The sequence below is a fragment of the Adelges cooleyi genome, unplaced genomic scaffold (assembly GCF_023614345.1).
Source record: "Adelges cooleyi isolate 19-005CV unplaced genomic scaffold, UGA_ACOO_1.1 ACOO_flye_CR_arks_rails_tigmint_CR_PRNA_727, whole genome shotgun sequence".
Classification (NCBI taxonomy): domain Eukaryota; kingdom Metazoa; phylum Arthropoda; class Insecta; order Hemiptera; family Adelgidae; genus Adelges; species Adelges cooleyi.
This window is the reverse complement of record NW_026096433.1, coordinates 21,914-49,548: the sequence shown is the minus strand read 5'-3', so window position 1 is coordinate 49,548 and position 27,635 is coordinate 21,914. Positions and strand designations below refer to the sequence as shown.

At 32.3% G+C, this 27,635-nt stretch overlaps 2 protein-coding genes and 1 long non-coding RNA gene across 4 annotated transcripts; all 3 read left to right on the top strand.

Annotated features, from left to right (window-relative positions):
• The first annotated feature begins 1,058 nt into the window (after positions 1-1,058).
• On the top strand, positions 1,059-21,118 carry LOC126845253 (zinc finger protein 845-like). 2 transcript variants are annotated; one of them, XM_050583874.1, is made up of 5 exons: positions 1,059-1,216; positions 1,291-1,378; positions 2,014-2,136; positions 3,300-3,562; positions 19,096-21,118. In XM_050583874.1, the coding sequence occupies exon 5, from the start codon at positions 19,106-19,108 to the stop codon at positions 20,900-20,902; it is 1,797 nt and encodes a 598-aa protein (XP_050439831.1). In that variant the 5' UTR covers positions 1,059-1,216; positions 1,291-1,378; positions 2,014-2,136; positions 3,300-3,562; positions 19,096-19,105; the 3' UTR covers positions 20,903-21,118. The 2 variants fall into 2 exon arrangements, with proteins under 2 accessions (XP_050439831.1, XP_050439832.1); XM_050583875.1 differs by lacking the exon at positions 19,096-21,118 and adding an exon at positions 4,301-4,697.
• On the top strand, positions 13,860-27,635 carry LOC126845255 (zinc finger protein 28-like). The gene is made up of 6 exons (XM_050583877.1): positions 13,860-14,073; positions 14,145-14,232; positions 15,471-15,587; positions 16,180-16,461; positions 26,801-26,961; positions 27,304-27,635. Exons 1-6 carry the CDS (start codon positions 14,052-14,054, stop codon positions 27,633-27,635), a joined length of 1,002 nt encoding a protein of 333 aa, XP_050439834.1. The 5' UTR covers positions 13,860-14,051.
• LOC126845254 (uncharacterized) lies at positions 22,681-24,988 on the top strand. The gene is made up of 3 exons (XR_007686746.1): positions 22,681-22,831; positions 22,904-22,990; positions 24,726-24,988. It is a non-coding gene; the product is annotated as an uncharacterized LOC126845254 (long non-coding RNA).

The window sequence follows — 27,635 nt, the reverse complement described above, 5'->3', positions numbered from 1 at the left end:
TTTTAATTTTATAAGGGGTGCTTTTACTCAAAAACCAACATTAAGTGAGTTATTTTCAGTCTGCTTAAACATGTAGAGATGAAAAAAACATTTTTAAATCGCTTTCAAGGATGCTGTGATAGTCCAAAAAATAAATTAACTATCAAAATAGAGTCCTAGTTATTGAACTAATAATTACACATCACAGTTTAACCTTTAAATTAAGATTTTGTAAAAAATTGCCTATACTTTACTCCTTAAAAATGGGCGGTGCGACGCCCTCTTAATCAAATGGAAAAAAATATTAAAATAAAAACTTTTTTTAAAAACTATTATTTTGCTTAAAAAACAAAAATTCTGTATAAGTATTAAAATGTGAGATTTCTCCATTTTTTATTCTCTGCCATCATCCTTACAAATTTGAAGAAAAAAAATGGATTTATATTTATGTAATGGTGTTATGAAAACTAAAAACATGATTTTCAATCAAATCTTTCCCTTTAAAATATTGTAATAGGTTACGATCAGAGATGATGTACATTTATGTAAAAACTATAAATCAGTCTTCAATTATTTTAAGTCTTTGGACGTTTCCAAATTATATCGGTATACTCTATAACGATAGATCTGATTGGATCTCAAAAGAGCTAATTGTAATTTTAATAACTTATGTACATCAAGCATTTAAAACTTAATCAGTAAAAAACAAAGGGTGCATTATTTAAGGTACATATTCACTGTGAAACCGTTCTCGTTAAAATACATAACATTTACTAAAGGTACTTTTCTGACAGAAGTACGCTAAATTGTGCAAAACATATTTTAATCATTTTAGAAATTTTTTTAAAAAAGATAAAAAAAAATATTCTAACAGAGTCAAGTCAACCGATTTAATAAAAAAATAATCGAAAAATCAACACATCATTTTAAAAAGCACTTCATAGTGATTTACCCCTTTGAAATACCGAACTGGCAGCAATACATACGCCAGCGCCATGGCAACAGAAATGTTATCACAAATGTACTGGTTTTTCTCTTATCATTTATTATTTCTTATATTTTGTTGCTAACATGCCGACGGACGAATAATATATTTTTTTTTTACTAATAGTTGTGTTATTATACTGTATTTGAATTAATTACAGGGTATTTTAATCTACTTTAAATAGAATTGTAATAAGTAATATAATTATAACAATACAGACTACGGGAATTATGATGTCGATTCCAGGTCCAGGTGAAGTATAATATTTTCGGATTACTTTTTTGTTAAATAACAGTCCACCATAATAAGTATTTTATTCTGTTTAGTTATGAGTGAAAAGTCGAAAAAAAGTGCGATCACAGAACAAGCAAATGAAAGTACAACGGATCAAACCTCACAATTGAGTTTTTCAAGGTAAAAGAAAAATACAAAGCTATTTCGACTATTAACAATTTTAAAATAAAACACGATAGCAGTAGTTTTGACATACGAGTTTTATTCTGAGTAATAGAGCGGGTAATTGGTTTTTTTCCCCGACCGTGCCCATTGGGATTTTTTATTCAAATGGTAATCGTCTTGTGAAAAGAAAAGTCTATCCCGCTCAACAGTGAAAAACCTTGCTGAAAGTGAATTTGATAAGGAACTATTTGACGATGATAGCATTGTGCCTCACGTCTGTTTAACTCTTAACTTTGGGTATTTATTTTTTTTTTTTTTACTAAGTATCTGATGGGATTTTTTACTGGTTTTCTAAAAGTATGATAGCATATATAAAATTAGCTTTACATATTTTCAATCTATTTTTTCTCGGTATCTGAAAAAAGTGATTTGATTTTAACAAAATATGCATAAGATATATTTCTCATTTTACGTAGCTATGATACCTTATAGTTCTTTAGTTAGATCATTGTCTCATTGTAATGGTTAATGGGAGTTATATAATTTATTGTATCTTGTTCTACAATACTTTGTTAAACCCTAACTTAGAACATATTGTTAAAATGAAATCTTTCACAATTTTTTAAATCAATTGCGTTTCAATGTTTTAGTATCGATGAAGTAATAAAAGAGTCAAATGTGAAAATTGAAATAGATGAAACATATGATTGTGACAACAGAACTATGATATTTGTAGCAGAGAGAAATAATCCTTCAAACTCGGAAGAAACCAAGTAAAATATTTAATATTATTAATTCAATTAAGACTAGTTGAATAAATTATGTTTACACTCCCCGTGTAGTACTCGTTGTAAATTTTCCTAGGTACAAATATACATTCAAATTTAGTTTATTTTAATTAAAAGCAAAAAAATTACCCCTGTTTCATGGCAAAATATGAATTATTTAAATTCTATAAAATGTCTAAAAAACAATGACTGACACTGAACGATGATGAAAAATTATGTAAGAAATCAAGCCTTCGTTGAAGTACTAGAAATTTTTTATTTTTTTTTTAAATACCCTAACGCCAATAGGGTAACTGTTCATAAAAAGCTTTCATCGTTCCAGTGTCATTTAATAAGGAGAAGTTCTTTGAAGAAAAGTTCTTGAAGCAAATGCAAATGACTTAAACATTGTCTAGCTGAAAGCCACCCTTTCTGCCATTTGATTATCCGTTTTATTTTTTTAAGGACATATAAACTGCCACAGTAGCTAAATTTATAAATTCCTCCTTGTTCATGATCACTTGAAAAGTGTCAATTGGTAACTGACTTGGATTAGTGGTGTGGTCGTCCTCAACCCAAATGGACCGATCGTGGTAACTTGTGTAGTTGTTTTTTTTTAGTTTTAATGTTTTAAAATTTTAATGATCAAAATATTTGCTGTTCATATGTCACAGCAAATATTTTTCACCGCTCTATGGTTAACAAGTTGAAGAGATACCGCCATTCAAGTTCCAATAACACTTTATATTTAATTTAATAATTTTTAAATTATTTTCTTTTGAACTTTTCTAGAATTTTGTCCACTCATAAACATTAGCTGAGGCCAGCTAAGTTAGCTATTACAGTTGCCATCTTGTTTGATGTATATTCGTACCCCAGAGCAAAAGTGTATTATGCCACAATTAAATTTTACGGGAGAAAGAAAAAATATTAAACTATTTACTTAGTAATTAATTTAAATGGATGAACTTAAAGTCCAAATGTTGTATAATGTAGATCAGTGAATCGGGCGTGAAATTTAAATCTAGTTGAACTAAAAAACTGAGAAATTGAAATTTTTTTTTTTGAATAATTTTGAGGTACGGATGTATAAATAAATTATATAACCTAATATTCCTTAACCTGAGTGTTAAATATGCTTGTAACACATTGTTTTACATTGTTTTTAGTGTTAAAGAACCGTGCAACGAGCCTAAAGTGAAAGTCGAAGAAATAGATGTAGCAAATGGTTGTCGTCTCGAAACTGTTGTGGAAATTGAAAAAAATTTGCTTTTGGATGAGATAACGGCCAAGGATGATTCCTACACAAAACAGTGGTTTGTTTGCAACGAGTGTAACAAAATATTTACATCCAAAAGCCAGAATCACATGACTTGAACACCACCAAAATCAGAAAAAGTTGTCGAGACAAATTTGACAGAAATATACACAGGTGTGGTAGATTTTTTTTAAAAACTAATACAAGAATTTTGCTTGATGTTAGGAATAATCAAGCTGTCTTTTGGTAGTTGTATGGTACTAGATGAGAAGACTAGTTGTTTTTTGTAGAGTGTAAATTACTCGTTGTCAAATGACAGTGGATTTAAAAAAAAAAAAGGGCTACTTAATAGAATTCTACTTAATAGATGCCGATTTTGTTATTATTAATAATAGTTTTAACCCTTAGTAACACATATTATGTTTAAAATAAAATTAATATAAATTTAGTTTGTTATCTCTTAAATGGCTAAATCGTTTTTTTTATGTAGCATACCCTATATGTTTGGTCAAACATTTTCTCCTTCATAAATGTAATAAAACACTCTACAAGATTACATTTTTTTATATTAAAATAACGTCTAAAAATATCCGAAATAGTTAAATATGCTAAGTATCTAACTAAATGTCAAATGTCTAGCTAAAAAAAAAACAATACAATATTTTGTTAAAGAAAAAAAAATTAAAAACCTATTCGTCAAGGGGGAGGAAACCCTTTTTCTTTATTTCACTTATTTAAGAGTTCTTTCTGTACATTTAGAGTAAGACTATAAAAGAAGTACCCAATATTCCTAAATACATTATTATATTAGTTATACTTACTAAATATAAGACAAAATATATTATTATGAAAACATATTATAATACATTTTTCTAACTATTCATTTACATTGCACTGTTATGTTTGGTCTAGTGAAATTGACATGGAAGCGAATGAGACCGAAGTAAATGATCAACTGGCACAAACAAAAACCAAAGAGCAATCAAACACATTTATATGTGATTTGTGTAAAAAATTGTTTTTTACTAAAAGGCAAATAATCCGTCACATATTTAAATTCCACAACACGTCAACGATCAATCCTTTACTAGGAAAAAACAAATGCGTGCATACAGGAGAACAGCCTTACAAGTGTGATGTGTGCGCCAAGTGTTGTACTTCAAAAACTCAACTTGTACTACACAAACATGTCCATAATAATGAATGGCCATACACATGTGATGTGTGTTTAAAATCGTTTTCTAGAAAATCACACTGTAGTAGGAGCGAGGGAAAATAGTATTATTATTATACAATTATGAAACTAAGCAATGTATCTAGGCCAAATGGCAAACAGTTAAAATGTGTATACAGCGAAAATTATATTTATTTCTATTATTTAAAGCCGTACAAATTGTGATGTCAAGAGCACTCTCTTGGGCTTGGCCCGGGGAAGGTCTCTCCGCTTAGCATTAACTAAGTGGAGAACTTATTGTATCGACTGTTGTTTTGTGCCATTATACTTTATTTCTAAAGTATATTTTCGACTTGCGTATTTATTTATTAACGTTACCTTTTAGTGTCTCATTTTAAAGGGTTAAAGTTTACCTTTTAAATATCGTGTGCTAGGACAACCTTTTTAGTGATCAAAATTGCAAATAGTCTTTATTCTTTAAAGTTCTATACTTACGGAAATAGTCATTAATCTTGCACTAGGTATAATTGAAAATGGGCCTTAATTACGATTAAACCCGTATTAGGCGTCTGGTTGATTACTACTTAGTGTGGGTTAGTCGTCTGGCTGAAGTATAGTTCCGGAAGGTTTAAACGGCTGGGCATTGGCTTTGATCAACCTTAAAGGATCCTAGTATAACATCTTTAAAAGGTATCACGTTGTGCGTATCGAGTTAATACTGTATACGACAACACTTTGCACTACATGAACGTGTTCATACTGGAGAAAAGCCTTATAAGTGTGACATTTGTTTAAAATCTTTTACGACAAGATCTTACCTCACAGTACACAAACGGGTTCATTCTGGAGAGAAACCATACGAATGCAATGTGTGCTTTAAGGCTTTTGCACAATAAAACAACAACGTTTTACACAAACGAGCCCATGTTGGACAATAGAACAGTCATACTTTTTAGTCATTCATTATCTTATTTGTGTTTTGAATTTGTCTATACTACATTTTGTTTGTTCAATGAATTATATTAACTAATGTATTACTTTAAGATTTTTTCGTTTAATGTATATGTTTACAAGGTTTGATATTTTACACATTATTCTATCATAAGTCAAATGTTATAACATACTAGGACTGACTCGTGCACTTTTTTGCCCATTATAACTAGAAAATAGTAATTTTCTTACAAATTTAAATTGTTTGTTTAATGATTTATATTAACTAATTTATGTTGTATTATTAATCAAACATTATAATATATACTAGCACTGTCCTGTGCACTTTGTTATCTGTAATAATTAAATTTTAGTGTTATTTGTATCACTACAACTAAATAAAAAAAAAAAAAACAAGAACTTTACTTGTAAAATAATAATAATTCTGTTATCTCATATCATGTATATAAAATGATTGTGTATAATAGGTTAGAGAGTTAGTTGGTTGGTGGCCTGCAACGGAGACAGTTGGGGTTGACCTGTTTTATGTTCATGTAATTATTTTTTTGTTTCAAATAAAAGTATTGAAATCTATTCGTTGTGCGTCACTTAACATAAATAGTTAACATAAATTCAGAAGTGGGATAAAGAAATCTGTGCGTCGGAAACGACTGACGACTTCATAGCGTGTACGGTAAGCCGACGTGGCTTGTACGACGCGTAGTTTGCAGTTTTTTTTTGTTTTATACGATCGCAACAGCTTTAATTGTGGATTTGTGGTATTTGGAGTTCGGGTCGCGGCCGTTGGAAAACGAAATCCGAAGTTAAACGACCGTTTTGCCGAGAATCGAGGACATTGTCACGTGGATTTGAAACAAAGCGTTAGTAGTTAGTACGATTTGGCGCGAGTTTGGTGACCACTCAGTAACCGTAGTTATCAACAACGATTAGTACGGTAAGCGACCGACGTCGTTATCAGCTTTCTATTCTTTTCTACAACGTGATAACCGATCAGACGATCCGAAAACTATTTAAAGTTCCGTCAGGATGGGGGAAAACGACTCAAACTTACGGGCGCCTAGTTATAATGAATTGATCAAGTTGGTGGACACATTACAAGATAAAGTGCGCGCACTTGAAAATGTATCGCGGTCGAGTGAGGGTGAATCTAAAACGGTAAACGAATATCGGATTTTACCCGATATAGAAAAAGCAGTTAGGTTATTCGATGGGTGCGAGTCAACATACGATGCGATGGACTGGCTACAGACGGTCGAAGGTACTGCTGAGCTAAACGAGTGGCCATGCAGGTTCCGATTTCAGTTTGTACGCGCACATGTGACTGGAGCCGCAAGGAGCTGGTTCACAGCCAGAGATTTTAAAGACTGGACCGATTTCGTTTCGCAGTTCAAAACCACCTTTATCAGAGAAGTTCGAATGTCTGACAGATGGGATGCTTTGACAAACAGACATCAAGGTCGCGATGAACACATCATGGTATACTTTCAAGACAAAGTGCGTTTGTGTCGGGAACTGGGACTGAAGTTCGAAGAGACACGTGATTATGTGTTACAGGGCATTTATACAAAAGAGTTAGCCATGTATGCTTTAAGTAAAGTCCATAACAACGAAGATAGTCTGTTGGCGGACTTATTGGAGTGGGCGAGGATGAACGCTCTCCGTTCTAGTAATGCGAAACTAGTAAGAAACCGTAAGGAACATGCTGCTCCGTTGGTTGGTTATCAGTCGGATAATTTATCAAGCGAAGATAAACGACCTAAGGTACAAGACGATAAGATGCAGAAGACTTGGGGAAGGGCCAGCCGGAACCGGATAGAGATGACAAAATCTACCGTCGCAGATCCTAATGTATGCTGGTTTTGTCGGAAATCTGGCCATGTATCCCGAGACTGTCCTGCAAAAAGTCAACCGCGTAAGTGTTTCCTGTGTGACTCAGCAGAACACTTAGCTAGAGACTGCCCAACCAAACAAGCTATTCATTCAACCACTATGGCAAGTGAACCGTTTTTGCACTCTTACCTTAAGACTGGATCCATAAACAATCAGATAGTGTCAGTACTCATAGACACAGGTAGTCATTATACACTGGTTAAAGAGAGTGTAGCCTTAAAGTGTGGTATCAAGCTAGAGAAGTCCGATTGCCAGTTATATGGAATAGGTAGTACAACTGTACCTGCAGTAAGTACTATAGGAGAAGGGAAAACCAGTATTACAGTTGAAAATGTCGAAGCTGGACCAGTTACCATTCTAGTTGTCCCAGATGGAGTACAAAGACCAGAAGTAATCGTAGGAAGGAACTGGATTGATCTGCCTTCTGTAGTGTATTGGAAAGAAAACGGAAAGATGGTTCTTTCTAGGAATAAGGATGAACTAGAACTTAGTGATTCATCAGTAATGTCGATTGGGTCTAGCGCAGATGTACTTCAGGTGGAAGTGGTAAATCAAAATTATACAATGGTTCCGTTGTTGGTTTCAGATTTCAAGTATGTGTCAGATGAAGTATCGAAGGAAGAGAAAGACAAACTGTTGATATTGCTCAACGAATACCGAGAGTGCTTCGCATTGAACATTAGTGAACTAGGTTGCACGGGGCTGGTATCCATGAACATTCAAGAGACGGAGGGGAGTGAGCCCGTAACTTGCCGGCCTTATAAAACTACAACCGCGGATCGAGAGGCAATCGCCGAGATAATAAGTGAATGGAAGCGACATGGACTGGTAGTGGACACGGATTCTCCTTACGCAAGTCCAGTTGTTCTAGTCAAACAAAAAGACAAAAATAGACTATGCGTAGACTATCGCCGATTAAATAAACAAGTAAAGAGAAATAATTTTCCGTTGCCTGACTTGATGGAACAGGTAGAGGCACTGGCGTTAGGGAACATGTTTGCGCAATTAGACTTGGCCACTGGGTACTTGCAAATTCCATTAAGCGAGTCAGCTCAAGAGAAAACCGCTTTTATCACTCCGGATGACACTGGACAATTCACTAGAGTTCCGTTTGGTCTGGCTGGTGCGCCGGGTGAGTTTACAAGACTCATGCACAAGGTGTTGGGAAAACTACGGAACAAAATAGTGAAGAACTACCTGGACGATTGGGTCATAGACGCCGAAGATTGGACCGATATGTTGGGAAAACTTAAATTAGTTCTGGAAAAGTTAAGAGAAGCTAATTTAACATTAAAGCCGTCAAAGTGTTCGTTTGGGGCGAAACAAATTGAATTTCTTGGTTTTGTAGTCGGTGAAGGGATGATACGTCCTGGACGTGACAAGACCGAAGCTATACGCGGATTTCCTCCACCGCATGACGTACACTCAGTTCGTAGATTCTTAGGACTTACTGGTTTTTTTCGACGTTTCGTGTACCAGTATGCCTCTGTTGCAGAGCCACTTACAAGACTGACCAAGAAGGGTGCGTTTTTTTTTTGGGAAGAAGACCAGAAGACTGCGTTCGAATCTTTAAAGGGATCGCTTACCAACGCACCTGTACTAAACATGTTTAATCCAAAGGCTGCTATCACGGAAGTACATACAGATGCCAGTTCTTTGGGTTTAGGGGCTATGTTATTACAGAGTGGAGATGGAGTCCGTCCTCTACAACTTGTCTACTGCATCAGTAAGAGACTTACAGAACCAGAGTCCAAGTATCATTCCAGTAAGTTGGAATTGATGTGTGTTGTCTGGGCAGTGAATAAGTGGAGACATTTCTTGATAGGTAAGAAGTTTATGATTATTACTGACTGCCAAGCATTAGTTTACTTGAAGAACCACCGAGATACACATCCACAAATTCAACGTTGGCATGATCTGTTGCTGGAGTATGACTTTGATATCCAACATCGTGCCGGAACTAAGATGACACATGTCGACGCCTTATCTAGAGCTCCAGTTGATGGACATGAGGAAGAAACGTTGGATGAGGTGTTATCTGGACGTCTGGATGTTTGTGTATCGTTAGAACAACAGGAACGAATACTTATGGTTCAAGTAACAGATGAAGAGATACAAAAACTGATTGACATATTAAAGAAGCCGGAAGATGAACGTTCGAAAGCAGAGAGAGGTGAAGTAAGACACTTTATGCTACAAGGACAGCTGCTTTATCGAAATCATCAAGGGAAGTTGCTGTTTGTTATGCCGAGAAGCATGCGGAAGAGTGTTGTAGTTGCTTCGCATGACCTTAATGGACATCTGTCAGTGGATAAAACAGTGAGCAATATACTGCAAGACTATTGGTTCGTGGGGTTGCGGAGGTATGTAAAACAGCACATCTACATGTGTATGGAGTGCCTAATGTCCAAAAAGCCAAGGGGGCGACGCCCAGGGCTATTACATCCGATTCCAGTTGCGCATAGACCGTTTGAAGTGGTAAACATGGATCATGTCGGGCCATTTGTGAGGACAGCCCGAGGAGAGAGATACATATTGGTAATGGTAGATAATCTGACCAAATATGTCTGTCTTTATGCTGCCAGGGACACTAGTACAGAAGATGTGTTGATTCACATGAGTGATTTCGTACAGAGGTATGGGCTGCCGAGAAGGCTCATCACTGACAGAGGAACCTGCTTTACATCACATGCTTTTCATGAATATTGTGAGAAGATGGGCATTTATCATGTGTTAAATTCTACTCGTAGACCTCAAGCAAATGGACAGGTAGAGCGAATTAACAGCGTTGTGTTGTCTATGTTGATTACACAGATAGAGGAGCATGCGGATTGGGCCCAACTTTTAGGAGAAGTACAACGACAGATAAATAACAGCGAGAGTAAAGTCAGTTGTCGTACTCCGTTCGAACTGCTTCATGGCTATCGTCCTAGATTTTTTTTGGGACCGCTACGTGAGCTGTCGACTACGTCTGAGGAGTGGACTTGTCCTGCTGAATTGTGGGAGGAAGCTAAGACTGCAGTTGAAAAGTCTCAGGAAAAAACCAAGAAGGCGTTTGATGCTCATCGTCACAATCACATACACTACAAGGTAGGAGAGATAGTTGTGATGACCAGGGTCCCTACTGCTACAGGAGAATCGACCAAATTACAAGACCGTTACCGAGGCCCATTAGTAGTTGTGGAAGTTTTGCCGGGAGATGTTTATCGTGTAGAACAATTATCCCAAGAAAAGAACAGGCACTATATAACAACTGCACATGTGTCTCAACTAAAATCTTGGAAGGTGACAGCTGAAGACCAAGAAATGTCGGACGGAACTGACATTACCACGGTAGGAGATTCAACACCTAAGGAAGTCGATTTTCAAAGACCAGCTGAAGAACAGGAGATGCCAGACGAAATTAAAACGGTCGCGGAAGAAGACTTGACACCCAAGGGAATCAGTTCACAGAGGCCAGTGAGGACGAAGAGGAAACCAGCGAAGTTTTCCGATTATGTGTATTTCTAAAGAAAACTCACAAGAGAAAAAAAAATTGTTCTGGATTAGTTATTAATTTGTAAGACTTAAAAGTTATCTGTTTTTTTTTGTAATTGTTATGGGGACATAACAAAATAGCAGGAAGGCCGAGTGTTATCTCATATCATGTATATAAAATGATTGTGTATAATAGGTTAGAGAGTTAGTTGGTTGGTGGCCTGCAACGGAGACAGTTGGGGTTGACCTGTTTTATGTTCATGTAATTATTTTTTTGTTTCAAATAAAAGTATTGAAATCTATTCGTTGTGCGTCACTTAACATAAATAGTTAACAATTCATTGCTTAATTGTTTGGGGTTTCTCAATAAAATTAGTGTAATATTAATTCTTATCTGTACATAAAACTATCATAGGTCTTGACCCGCAAAAAGAAACGAGATTTATCCTTGTTAAAATATATGATACCTATACTCAGCTTTGCCTTGGAGCAATGTCAAAGATATTTTGGAAGAGTTCAGAATAAATATAGAACATCTTAAACACTTTTTGAACTAAGAAAATATATTGTGTTAATTTTACATGGAATAACAATATTAATAAAAAGAATATTAAGGTGTGTAATTTTATAATTCTAGTATTTTGCACATTTTGGGTTGTTAGGACTTGTGTTCATTCAAAAACGCTCATGCATGTGTGCAAGTGAACATATAAATATCAAATAAAATTTGTTCCCAGGTAACCATTGTCATTGATGTAATATATTACATTATTGTGAAGACAATATTAATACTAGGTCCTTATAAACAATAAAATTATGTATTTTTTGTCGACTGCGAAACGTATACTAGCCGTGACCGCCTTAAAGTGGCCGTGCGTTTTGTAACCATCAGCGTGCAATTTTTTTTCCTAATATAAATCGGATAATTTTTAAAAACTTTTTGACCGATTTAGAAACGTATGTTTTTAGTTTTATACAAAAATAAAGTTTGTACGCGTTACACAAGTTAAACAAATAAATGATTAATCATTAAAATAGAACCTTCTTTGCTGTGAACCTAACCATGTTAATCAAATGCAAAAAAAAAAATATATCAAGAAGCAGAACTTGGACTTGAGCTAGGGATCTCGAAAGGGCTAATGTCATCAATAATTGTAAATTTTAACAACTCTTGTTTATATATTAGAAATTTTACTAAATCGGTAAAAATTAAGGGATCATTTTAATCAAAAATACTAGGTAACTGTAACACCAGTATTTGTTAACAATACGTCTAAAACACAAAAAATATTTACTAACGTACTTTATTACAAACGTACACCCAAATGCGTAAAGCGTACAGACATTTTTATAATTTTTTTACATTTATTAAAATAAACAAATGAAATACTATTAAAAATTTAGGATAATATATCAAGCAGCAAAACATACGCTAACGCCATGGCAACAAAAATGTTATCATAATATATTATTCTGGTTTTTCTCTTATCATATTTTATATAGTATACACACGATCACGATGTAGAGAAGATAAGGTGACACCACTCAACTTCTTATCAGTAAAAATCTGGGGTCGAATGCTTCAGGCATTTTGGTAGTTCAGCCTCGCTGTACAGGTGGCGCCACCATTCGCCCGGAGGCCGATATTTTCTATGCGGCTTATGGACAATAAACGTTTTATTTTTTATTTTTATGTTAATTATTCTTTATTTGGAGTTTTTATTATTTTTATTGTCTTATTTAGTAATAAGTAATTATTTTGTTAACTTTTTAATTGCGAAAACTGTGTTTTTTAACGGCATTTAAGTAAATATTAGCACTAGAATATAGCTTTCATAATTAATTAAATTAAATTTATTCTGATCTAGTCTTTGTCCAGCACAGTTATTTATTTTATTATTTTAGCTACTCTACTAATATAAAGTAGTATTCCAATACTAATTAGTCATTAGTATACATGGTCATAATTTCTAAATTCTAGATCAGAGTAATAGAATAAAACTATAGTAGAGCAAATATTGCCAATAAATTATAAATCTAAAAGATCTACATTAGTCAATGAATGTTATTTGTAAAAATGAATAAGAACAACAGTATTTTATAATTATATATGCCGCGGTTTATTATGTAGACACAAAATATAAACAATTATTTGTGATGCAAATTATTTTTCGGGGGTAAATTAAAATAATCGGAAAGAATGTATTGTTATGTACAGTGGTGTATTACAGGGGAAGGGTTCGGGTTTAAATACCCCAGAGCCAAAAAAAATTGTGTTTTAAGTAATATATTATAGGTATTTATTATATAACTGTTACAATGTTACTCTCTGAAGTAATTTAGAACTTGAAGTAAATAAATAATAATTTAATAATTATATTTTAATTATTGAGTGTTAAGGGGAATTGCGGCTACCTAAGTAAGAATTAAAATATCTTCGGAACTGTAAGTCCAGAAATTTCGTTGTTCTTTACAACGAATTATTCTTTAGGCCTTCAACAACTATAAACTCAATTTGAAAAAACTTCTCTGGTGCTTAAAATTCGATATAGGAAGGGGGAGGGAGGGGTTGAGGAAAATTTTTTCCTTGTACATAATACGTGTTATTATATTATACATCGTATAGAATAATTTCATATATTGTTATAAAAGGATAGTCATCGTTCGACTATAAACGTATTTTGTGGAATAGGAATTAGAATAAATAGTACATTTAATTAGACTACATATACGAATATTGTGGTTTTTAAAATAATATATAATCTATAGCCCTGTAATCAAATAAAATTACATGTAATATATTTTTATTTAGTAATAAAAATGACAGTAACGTATAATAATATGTAAAAACCTCTATTAGCTCCATGTAAAAGTCGGCCTCCGGGCGAATGGTGGCGCTATCTACGTGACAAAATTGTACTACCAAAATGCCGTAATTTCTTGACCCACTGATTTGGTTGGAGTGGCGTCACCTTATCTTCTCTACATCGTAAGTATACAGTATACAGTACACTTTGTTGATTTGTTCCTAACAACTAACAAGCAGACGAATAATAATTTTTTTCAACTAATAGTTTTGAGTTTTGTTGTTTACTGTATTTGGATTCATTACATACATTTAAATACAATTTTAATTATAATAAAATTATAACAATACCGACAACGGGAATTATGATGTCAAATCCAGATCCAGGTGAAGTATAATATTTTCGAATAAATTATTTTAAATAACAGTCATCATAATAAATATTTTATTCTGTCTAGTTATGGGCGAAAAATCGATAAAAAATGTGATCACAGAACAAGCTAATGAAAGTACAATAGATCAAACCTCACAAATGAGTTTTTCAAGGTAAAGTAAAATGAGTTTTTCTAGGTTAAGTAAAATTAAAAGCGATTTTCACAATAAAAATTTGATATTAAACTGTGATAGTTTTATCGACATTTTATTATTAGTTTTAGAGCAAGTAATTATTATGTTTTTTGACCGTTCTGATGGGGGTTTTCGTTCAAACCAAAAATATAATAGATGTAACGTCGCAACTGAGTATATTTTAAGGTAAATAGTGATAAAAAAAAGTCATTAGACGCTATTATCACTACTAAATTTATAAGTTAAACCATCATAGTAGTATTTTTGCTATATTTTTAGTTTTTAAAATAGTCCATGGCAGAGCGGGTAATGTGTGTTATAGCATTTATGATTGCTGGTTTGACATTTGGTCTTGTGGTTCTATTTGCTAGGCAGGTAGGTTTTCTTTTGTGAAAAGAAAACGCTACTCCTCTACGGCGACAGACTGACGAACAATCCCAATAGCAAAGCTGTCACGAAACTATCTTACAATGTTATCATTGCGCATTCAAGGCCTGTTAAACTACATGATGATGATGAGTTTAAAATTAGGTTAATTAAATTAGGTATTCATTTTTTTTTTACCGGATATTTGACTTGGGAGATTTAAGTATAATAGAGTTTCAAGTTAGCTTTACATGTTTTTAATCTATTTTATCTCGGTACCTATGAAAAAATTAAAATGATTTTTATAGCTATAACATTTTCTTCAATTAAAACTTTTGCAAAAGGGCAACTAGTATATATACTAGCTGTATTCCCCGACTTTGCACAAGGCTATACAATTTCCCTATTTATTTTTTTATTTATTTTAGAGAACAGAGAGTTAGCATTTGTTGCTGAAGGCTACATTGTTTACCTTTGCTGATTTTATTATAGAATTTTCAAACTCTGAGTTGTAAGTTCAAAGATCTCATCACAGAAATTATTAATCATCATAATCTCAAATACAGCATTTAGCCCGACTACTTACCTTACATATTTTTGGCTCTAACACCCACCAACGCAAAACCAACGTGACCAAACTTTTCTATGATCGGGATGTTACCAAAAGCTATTTACCACCATAAATGCGAATTCGCATAAAAACGCCATGGAAACGGGTCCCGCCACTCAAATAATATACATAGCGGGTCAGTTGTGTTAAATAATTTCACATTTTATGATAGGTAATTTGTAGTTTCATATAATATAGTAATTCAGACCACGGACCAATTTTTAAATGTATTTTTTTTTAGCATTGATGAAGAAAAAATTGAGGCACCAATAAAAATAGAAGGGACTGATAGTTGTTTTTACGAGCCCACAATAACAATAAAAGAAGAAAAAGAACTGCTGAACACGGAACTCATCAGGTAAAATATTTACAATCTGTACATTTTTAAAAGTCAATTGATACAGGTTGAATGAATACATTATGTTTACACTCCCTGTATAATATTCATTGTAAACTTTTCTAGCTACAAATATATAATATTTGTAGTATGTTATACGATTACGCTTTTCAAGTTCAAGTAGCACATTCTATTAAATTTAATTATTTTTAAAATACTTTTGTAGTTGACTATTAAAAATCAGTTTATGATATATATATATATATATATATATATTTATATAAATTATACTGTTTAACCGGGTACAACATATCTTAGTCGGTTATTATATCCATTACATATTAAATTACACCTTTTTTAATATTAAAGAATCATGCAATGAACCCAAAGTCTAAACTTAAAAAGATACATATTTGACTATTGTTTAATATTGTAGTATAGCATAAACAAAAATGTTTCCAAAAAAAACTTACAAAATATTAATCATTTTAAGAGAAAACTGGTGTTAGGCGTTAAAAGAATCACTCGGTATAAACATATTGTTTAATCTAATAATAATACTTAATCCAGGCACTGAATATACTTGTTACTCATTGTTTTACATTGTTTTTAGTGTTAAAGAACCGTGCAACGAGCCTAAAGTGAAAGTTGAAGAAATAAATGTAGTAAATGGTTGTCGCCTCGAAACTGTTGTGGAAATTGAAAAAAATTTGCTTTTGGATGAGATAACGGCAAAGGATGATTCCTACTCAATACAGTGGTTTGTTTGCAACGAGTGTAACAAAATATTTACGTCCAAAAGGCTTATGGAACACCACAAAACAGAATCACATGACTTGAACACCACCGAAACCAGAAAAAGTTGTCGAGACAAATTTGACAGAAATATACACAAGTATGGTAGATTTTTTTTAAAAACTGATACAAAAAAATTTTGCTTGATGTTAGGAATAAACAAGTTGTCTTTTGGTAGTTGTATGGTACTAGATGATGAAACAATCCCTACCTATCCACACAATCCTATCCCTTGTGTTCCTGACAGAGTAGGTCTGTTCTTTTAATTACAAAGTATATTTAAATAAAGGGTTTGCTAACTACTTTCTAACTACAATTAAATAACTCGTAATTTTCCTTTTTAAAAGAATTTTAAAAATCCTTTATTATTACTTTTAGTAATACAATGTGTGTTTACACTGGTGTTTTTTAAAAATGTGTTGAAAGATGCCAAAAAAAAGAGAAAAAAAAAATATATATATATAAATAAAACCGAATCGCCCAACCGCGGTTGATACTTTAAGTATAAACACCGCTGGAGCGAATGGGTTAGAAAATTACTCCTAACTACGAATATTAAAATTCTTACTTACAGTAATGTCCCAAATAGTGAAAAAAAAGCAAAAGCGAGCAAAAGAAAAAGAATATAAACTATGTACGCTGAGAGACGGGACACGGTGGTTAGCCTATAAAAAAAAGATAATTATTAATGTGACAGGCGGACGCTGTTTGAAACGGATAGTAGTGGAGTGGGATGGATGCGGTTGTCAGCCTAGGCTAAAAACACCGTTAGTAAGATAAAACAAGGAAGTGGTTGTAGATTTTAATCTAAAACACCACCAGGTTATTTGGAATAAGGTAAACAGTTGTTAGCTCGTGGCTAAAAACACTGTGAATAAGACAGGAAAATAATGTAATCGGTTGTTGGCTAGTAGCCAAAAACACCGTTTACTAGGAGAGATCAAACGCGGTTGGACTTACAAGTCAAGCACCGCTGGACCGATGAGCTGAAAGAGATGATTAATTAGCTGCCCGCATGCTTATTTCTGCCCTTGGGGCCCCCGAAACGCGTTTAGTTATATTCAGCGTGTGTCCCTATTTTCAAACGTTTATCGACCTACGGCCTTAAAAGTAACTTTGATCTAATGATATATAATTTTCCCTATGGTTCTTAAAAGATTCGAATAAATTATTGGCATCTTTTTTTTACAATAAATTTGAATAATTGTTAATTGTTGATTAGAAATAAACTGATGTTCTTTTGGCGCGCCCTCTAGCGTGCGTACGTCGTCCTGACTGTGGCTTCCTGCCGATGCAACACTAGGGCGCGTCCCGTGCGGCGTTGGCTGCACCTGTCCTCTTGACCGTGGCTGCCTTGTATGTACCGCCAGATGGCGATATGTTTCAATGAGAAGACTAGTTGTTTTTTGTAGAGTGTAAATTACTCGTTGTCAAATGACAGTGGATTTTAAAAAAAAAAGGGCTACTTAATAGAATTCTACTTAATAGATGCCGATTTTGTTATTATTAATAATAGTTTTAACCCTTAGTAACACATATTATGTTTACAATAAAATGAATATAATTTTAGTTTGTTATCTCTTAAATGGCTAAATCGTTTTTTTTATGTAGCATACCCTATAAGTGTTATATTAATTAATTTTTTTAATATTGATAATAGTTTTAACTCTTAGTAACGCATATTAGTATTTTTAAAATAAAATTAATATAATTTTAGTTTTGATGAGGAGATTAAAGAACTAATTGTATTTATTCATTAATTTTTTTATGTCTAGATTTTTTGTTTGTTATCTCCTAACCGGCTTAATCGTTGTTTATGTAGCATGCCCTATATATTCGGTCAAACATTTTCTCCTTTAAAAATGTAATAAAATAATTTGGAGACAACTAAAAGCAAAAAGTGTAATTGTTTTAAAAAAAAGGATTATTTATAAATTAAGAGCTAGTGTAGGTAGATAACATACAGGGTGATATACTCACTGGGCTTAATTAATAATTTTTTTTTTCCATAATGTTTTTATACAATGTGATCTCAATGTCTCACAATTTTTTTTGTTTTACCCCCTCCAACTTAGTTTTTTGATAGAACCCATTAAACTTTTGAATTGATAATAATGTACAAACAAGTTTAAATGGTCGAAAACCAGTTTAGGATAACTATTTATAAGTTATAATAGTTTAAAATTTAGGATGGGAGGAGAAGTGCGTTTGGGAAATGCGCGCAGATTTAAACAATACTATTCCACCTTTCCTCCTGCCTAAACTTGAATAACTAAACTCCAATAACTTCAAAAATAGTTATCTTAAACTGGTTATTGACAAGTCAACATTTTTAGTACATTATTAATATTTAAAAAGTTAATGAAATGTATTCGTTACCAGTTAAGTTTCAAAAAAGACTATCAAAAAAACTAAATTGGAAAGAAAGTAAAAACAAAAAACATTGTGAAAAATTGAAGTCACATTGCATAAAAAAAAACTATGTAAAGAAAAAATTAAATTCCTAAACCCAGTGAGATATTGAGTGGTTCACAATGAGTTGATCACTTTGTATAAGGACTACTAATGCATTTTCGCTAAAATAAATACTTTAATTTTGCTGCTTTAGATTGTGTATATTAGTTATACTTACTAAATATAAGACAAAATATATTATTATGAAAACAATTTAAACCGATATTATAATGTATTTTTCTAACTATTCATTTACATTGCACTGTAATGTTTGTTCTAGTGAAATTAACATGGAAGCGAATGAGACTGAAGTAAATGATCAACTGGCACAAACAAAAACCAAAGAGCAATCAAACACATTTGTATGTGATTTGTGTAAAAAATTGTTTTTTACTAAAAGGCAAATAATCCGTCACATATTAAAATTCCACAACACGTCAACGATCAATCCTTTACTAGGAAAAAACAAACGCATGCGTACGGGAGAACAGCCTAACAAGTGTGATATATGTTTAAAATCTTTTACGAAAAGATCTTACCTCACAGTACACAAACGGATTCATTCTGGAGAGAAACCATACTCATGTGACGTGTGTTTAAAATCGTTTTCACAAAGGTCCATTCTGACAAGTCATAAAAGTGTTCATACTGGGGAAAAGCACTACAAGTGTGATGTTTGTTTAAAATCGTTTTCTAGAAATTCATACCTTACAATACATAAACGTTTCCATACCGGAGAAAAGCCTTATAAGTGTGATATGTGCCTTAGATCTTTTTCGACGAAATCCAGTCTGGTATCACACGGACGAGCGCATACTGGGGAAAAGCCATACAAGTGTGATATGTGCCTTAGATCTTTTTTGAGGAAATCCAGTCTGGTATCACACGGACGAGCGCATACTGGGGAAAAGCCATACAAGTGTGACGTGTGCCTTAAATCTTTTTCGGCGAAATCCAGTCTGGTAACACACGGACGCCTGCATACTGGAGAAAAGCCTTACAAATGTGACGTTTGTTTAAAATCGTTTTCGAATAAATTCAGTCTGGGAACACATGTACGCGTGCATACTGGAGAAAAGCCCTACAAATGTATTGTGTGCTTAAAGCACTTTAATCATGTAACAAGCCTTACAAAACACAAACTCGTGCATACTGGAGAAAGGCCTTACAAGTGTGACGTTTGTTTAAAATCTTTTTCGGTGAAATGCAGTCTGGTAGCACACGAACGCATACATACTGGCGAGAAGCCGTTTAAATGTGATGTGTGTCTAATGTGTTTTAAACAAAGTCCTCACCTTATACAACATAAACGTGCCCATACTGGAGAAAAGCCTTACAAGTGTGATGTTTGCTTGAAATGTTTTGTGTCAAGATACAATCTCACAGTACACAAACGAGTTCATTCTGGAGAAAAGCCTTACAAGTGTGATGTTTGTTTAAAATCTTTTATGATAAGAGACTACCTCACAGTACACAAACGCGTTCATTCTGGAGTGAAACCATACAAGTGTGATGTGTGTTTAAAATCGTTTGTCACAAAATCCATATTAGCAACACATAAACGCGTGCATACTGGAGAAAAGCCCTACAAATGTGTTGTGTGCTTGAAGCACTTTAATGAAAAGTCAGCCCTTATAAAACACAAACTCGTGCATACTGGAGAAAAGCCTTACAAGTGTGACGTTTGTTTAAAATCTTTTTCGGTGAAATCCAGTCTGGTAACACACGTACGCCTGCATACTGGCGAGAAGCCGTATAAATGTAACATTTGTTTAAAGTCTTTTACGACGAAACCCAATCTGGTATCACATGAACGTGTGCATACTGGAGAAAAACCTTATAAGTGTGATGTTTGTTTAAAATTGTTTTCGGTGAAATCCGCTTTGGTAGTACATGAACGCGCGCATACTGGAGAAAAGCCATACAAGTGTGATGTATGTCTACAATCATTTGTGGATCAATCTTCCCTCAGAATTCACAACCGCTTACATTCTGGTGAAAAGCCTTACGAATGCGATATATGCTCTAAGCGCTTTTCCCAAAGAACCAACATGGTAAAACACAAACGGACCCATGGTGGAGAATAGTCATACAGCTGAGTGTCTTCTCCGATATATAATATAAACATTTTTTTAGACTATTTTATAAAAAAAAAACAGCTTTTAGATTTTTATTAAATTGTATTGTACATTTTTCTGTACTACATTTTGTTTGTTTAATGAATTATACTGACTAATATAATATTTCAAGATTTATTCGTATGATGTATATTTTTACATGGTATGGAATTTTACACATTATTGTATCATAATTCAAATGTTTTTAATATAATATACTATGACTGACCTATGCGTAATAACTAAATAGAAAATAGTAATTTTCTTACAATTTTTAATTGCATACTCTTTAGAAAAAGGATTCTGCAAGCTTAGACTATCTTTATTAAAATGCAGCAATTAGTTGAGGTATAATGAAAGTGAAATTATCAGATTTCAGAATATGTATAAAAAAAAATTTGATAAGTCTGAAGAGTATACTATGACAGATTTAATCTGTTATCTAACATTAAATTGTTTTTTTCCCATTTTAGTTTAATATATTATAAAAAATACCTTTTCTTTATAAAAATTATGTAGGAGAAAATTTATCTTTAGCAACCACTTAGGGTTGGCCTAGAAGGGTGAATTATTGTACTTTTCTTTTATTATACAAATAAGAACAATCCAAGTGGTAAATACGAATTTTGTTAAGCGCAGTCTCAAGAAAAAAAAAATGTTAACGCGAGGTGGACTAGGGACTACCTTATATTGTAGTGTTAGGGATCTCAAAAGGGCTAATGTGATTAATTGTAATTTTTGCCAACTCCTGTTTGTATATCAAGCACTATCAAATTTATATAAAACAAAGGACGCATTGTTATAAAACACATGTATAACAATATTTAAAATACATAAAATTATTTTCTAAAGGTTAGGTACTTTGTTACAGAAGTACACTTAAATGCACAAAACGTATTGAAGTTTTCATAATTTTAGAATTTATTAAAAAGTCTTAAGATCATGCCATCAAGTATAACAATATGTACCTATTAAACAGTGTAGGTACTGAAGTGTTCTGTGTTACAACGCCGTTCCCGCCAGTTCTAATATTGAATTTTGTACTATGGCCTTGTTTATAATCCATAATCGATAATATTATTCTCGAAGGTACACTGCAATAGTATTTTACACGTACAGTTTTATTAAATTACAATTTGTATAAGGCGAAAATAACGAAAATTTCTTATCGACTATTTATTTAAGTAAAAAATATATAATCGAAATCGAAATTCGTAGTGTGAGGAAAATTCCCTTGTTCCCTCCCCTCCCCCCCCCCAAAAACGGCCATGCTAAAATTAAAAAAAAATTAATTCACAAATCAACAAATTGGTAATTTATGCAATTACCAAACCAAGTTTAGGGGATCTCATATTCTCACAACTCATAACAAATAGATCGTTGAGAAAAAGTGTACAATGGAAAAAATGGTTAGTGTAGTGGTAATGTATGCAATTTGGGAGAGGTGGTGTTATCCCTAACTATATCATAGATAATGTGATTTAAAAAAAAAAACAATAAAATAAAATTGCATAATAAATAATGACATTACATAATCTTAATATAGAACAATTAATATTTATTTAAGTATGCTGACGAGCCACTAAACGTTTTTAGTATGATAGTTCAAAAATCCACCTTGGAAGTTACCAAACTGGCAGCAAAACATACGCCAACGCCATGGCAACAGAAATGTTATCATATATTATTCTGTTTTTTCTCTTATCATTTACTATTTGTTATGTTTTTTTCCTAACATGCTGGCGAATAATAATTTTTTTCAACTAATTGTTTTGACTTTTTTTGTTAACTGTATTTGGATTCATTACAGTGTATTTAAATATACTTTAAATACTATTTTAATTATAATAAAATGATAACAATTCAAACTACGGGAATTATGATGTCGACCATATCCAGGTAAAGTATAATATTTTCTAATTAAATTATTTTAAATAACAGTCATCATAATAAATATTTTATTCTGTCTAGTTATGGGCGAAAAAACGAAAAAAAGTGTGATCACAGAACAAGCAAATGAAAGTACAATAGATCAAACCTCACAAATGAGTTTTCAAGGTAAACGGAAAAAGTATAATTAGAAGCGATTTTCACAATAAAAATTTGATATTAAACTGTGATAGTTGTGTCGACATTTTATTATAAGTTTTAGAGCAAGTAATTATTATTTCTTTTGACCGTTTTGACAGGGGTTTTTTTTGTTCAAACTGAAATACAATAGACTCAATGTCACAACTGAGTTCATTTTAAGGTAAATAGTGATAAAAAAATCATTAAAAACCCTTAACACTACTTAATGTATAAGTTAAACAACCATAGGAGTGTTTTGCTATTTTATTAGTTTTTGAGATGGTCTAATGGCAGAGCGGGTTATGTGGGTTAGCATTTATTGTTGCTGGTTTGACATTTGGTCTTGCGGTACTATTTGCAAGCAAGCAGTTGGTTTATGAAAAGAAAACGTTACTCCTCTACGGTGACAGACTGACGAACCATCCCAACAGCGAAGTTGTCAAGAAACTATTTTACAATGTTATCATTGCGAATTCAAAGCCTGTTGTACTACATGATGATGATGAGTTTAAACTTAGGTATTCATTTTTTTCTGGATATTTGACTTAGGAGATTTTTTAATAGTATAATAGTGTTTTAAGGTTAGCTTTACATATTTTTCATCAATTTTATCTCGGTACCTATGAAAAGAGTAAAATTATTATTATAGCAATAACATTTTCTTTAATTCAAAGGTCCTTTGAACTCAGAAGTTACCAAGTAAAATATTTACAGTGTTTATTCAATTAAGACATTTACAATATTATTATTATTTATATTATTACAAGCTGTCCCGACCCGACATTGCCTGTGTATTAGAATAGAAAGTTCAAATACCACATTATATTTAATTTAATTATTTTTAAAATACTATTGTAGAACTTTGTTTACTTTTAAAAATTGGCAAAGGGCAACTAGTATATATACTGACTTCGCCTGACTTTGATTTTTTTTTCTTAGAGAAAGGAGAGTTTGCATTGGTTGCTGAAGGCTACATTGTATACTTTTGTCGATTCTAATATAGATTATTCAAACTGTGAATTGTGAATTCAAAGATCTTGTTCTTGAGGTTATAACTTGTGTACAATATATCAGAAAATAAATGTATCACTTGGGTCTTCTGCATACAATTGTAGCTATTGATTCAAGTTTATTCATGTATTTAGTTATAAAAAAATGAATTTTTAAATACAGAAATCATAAATCATCATAATCTCAAGTATAGAATTGAGCCCGACTACTTACCTTACATATTTTTGCCTCTAACACCCACCATCGCAAAGCGAACGCGACCAAACTTTCCTATGATCGGTATGTTACCAAAAGCTATCTACCACCATAAACGCGAATTCACTTAAAAACACTTCCATTTATATAATATGTATATGTATATCTACCTATATATATATATATATATATATATATATATATATATATATATTGTTTAACCGTGAACAACCTATCCTGGGCAGTTATTATATCAATTACACTTTAAATTACATCTTTTTTAGTATTTAAAAATCATGCAATGAACCCAAAGCTAAACTAAAAAAGATACAAATTTGACTATTGTTTAATATTGTAGTTTTCAAAAAAAAACTTACAAAATATTAATCATTTTGAGAGAAAACTGGTGTTAGACATTAAAAGAATCACTCGGTATAAACATATTGTTTAATCTAATAATAATACTTAATCCAGGCACTGAATATACTTGTTACTCATTGTTTTACATTGTTTTTAGTGTTAAAGAACCGTGCAACAAGCCCAAAGTGGAAGTCGAAGAAATAGATGTAGTAAATGGTTGTCGCTTCGAAACTGTTGTGGAAATTGAAAAAATTTTGCTTTTGGATGAGATAACGGCAAAGGATGATTCCTACTCAAAACAGTGGTTTGTTTGCAACGAGTGTCACAAAATATTTACATCCAAAAGGCTTATGGAACACCACAAAACAGAATCACATGACGTGAACACCGCAACCAGAAAAATTTGTCGAAAAACATTTGCCAAAAATATACACAAGTATGGTAGATTTTTTTAAATCCGAAACATAAGAATATTAATTTAGCGATTTACTAAGTAATATTAAGGGTTAATTATTTAATAATTCCTTAAAACAATATGGGCATTATAAACAAACATTTTAAGGTTAATATAAACACGTGAATAGTAAAAAATAATTAGTTGAGCATATAATAAAATGCGTAAGGGACCTCTTGGGGTATCTTGAGGTAATATGGAGAAAGATAGCAGAAATACCCGGGGAGATTTATTAAAGTCATATTTTGATCTTTAGAAATAAGATTATGCATTTTTAACAGTGGTCGATACTTCGGTATTTAACCGTGTTCGATATGCACAATCTCATTGATAATTTTAACTAATAGTTTTAACTTTTAATCTTATCCTCGCACGTTTCCTGGTCGGGCGACTTCGTAAGTAATAACTTATCCTAAATCTTTTATTTCTGTTATAAAGTAATACGTCTTAGCCGAGTCAAAATTGATATTAACGGTGTTCGTGGATTCCATGCAACCGTGGTCTAATATATGCGACTCTATTCAAATTTCCATTCCTTATATTGTGTGTTCTTGAGTATAGTGGTCGTATAGCATCTTGTTATATTAACTACACTGAGGAAAACATATTGAAAGTGTGATAGATTTGTTTATTTCTTTCAAATAATTAATTAAATTATTCATAAAGATCATAATTAAATTGTTGTATAAAGACTCTTTTTAATGGTGTTAGCATAAACAAAAATATTTTCAAAAAGAAAACTTACAAAATATTAATCATCTTGAGAGAAAACTGGCGTTATGCGTTAAAAGTACCACCCGGTATAAACATATCGTTTAACCTAATAATAATAATAAACAATGCACTGAATATATTTGATACTCATTGTTTTTATGACGTGGTGACGTGAACACCGCAACTAGAAAAAGTAGTCATAAAACATTTGTCAGAAATATACTCAGGTGAGGTGACATTTTTTTAAAACTCTAAAAAACAATTTTGCTTTTAAATATTTTATTATGAACAATAGATTTCAAATTTAGAATAAAATATGTGAAAACAAAAATTAGAATAATTTTAATAAGGCTACTACCACCCATACTAATGATTTTTTTTTAAAAACTTATATATATAAACTTATATAAAAAATGTATATGAGAAGTCTGAGAAGACTAGTAGTATTTTGTAGATTGTAATTACCTTATGTCAAATGGTAGAATAGGATTAGAAAATAATTGTATATTAATCATCAACCAAAGTATTTATAAATTCTATAAACACATCGACCCTTTGTAACAAAAAAAAAACTGTACTTAGATATTAGATTCCTAATTATAAAAACACCAAAGATAAATCTATAAAGAGGTTTACATACTAACATTCTTCTTAAAAAATATGATATTTTTACTCTTACGGATGAATTAATTATAAATTAGTTAATATTAATAATAATAAAAACTTATGATAGGTTTCATGCTTAGCAAGAAGAGAAGGGAAGTGATTAGTGGCAATAAGAGAATAAAAAAATGTAGACAGGGTAAAATGATAATATGTAGAATAATTAGGAGACAACTAAAAGCAAAAAGTGTAAGAGTTTAAAACTTAGGATAGGAGGGGAAGTGCGGTTGGAAAATGCGGACAGATTTAGATAATACTACACTCCTGCCCTAAATTGTGTATATTAGTTTACTTACTAAATATAAGACAAAATATATTAATATTATGAAAACAATTTAAACCGATATTATAATACATTTTTCTAACTATTCATTTACATTGCACTGTTATGTTTGTTCTAGTGAAATTAACAATGAAGCGAATGAGACTGGAGTAAATGATCAACTGGCACAAACAAAACCCAAAGAGCAAGCAAACACACTTATATGTGATGTATGTTTAAAATCGTTTTCTAGAAATTCACACCTTACCCAACATAAACGTGTCCATACTGGAGAAAAGCCTTATAAGTGTGATGTTTGTTTAAAATCTTTTATGGCAAGATACAATCTCACAGTACACAAACGAGTTCATTCTGGAGAGAAACCATACAAGTGTGATGTGTGCCTAAAATCGTTTACGGATAAGTCCACTCTGGTAACACACGGACGGGTGCATACTGGGGAAAAGCCATACAAGTGTGATGTGTGCCTTAAATCTTTCTCGGTGAAATCTAGTTTGGTAAAACACGGACGAGTGCATACTGGGGAAAAGCCTAAAAAATTGAAATGTGACGTTTGTTTAAAATCGTTTTTGTATAAATCCACTCTGGTAGAACACGTACGCGTGTATACTGGAGAAAAGCCTTACAAGTGTGATGTTTGTTTAAAATCGTATTCGGATAGATCCAATCTGGTATTACATAAACGCGTTCATTCTGGAGAGAAGCCATACAAATGTGTTGTGTGCTTGAAGCACTTTAATGAAAAGTCAAACCTTATAAAACACGAACTCGTGCATACTGGAGAAAGGCCTAACAAATGTAACGTTTGTTTAAAATCTTTTAATCAATCATCTTCCTTTGTACAACACAAACGTGTTCATACCGGAGAGAAACCATACACGTGTGACGTTTGTTTAAAATCGTTGTCGAAAAAATCCAGACTAGTAAGTCATCTACGAGTGCATACTGGATAA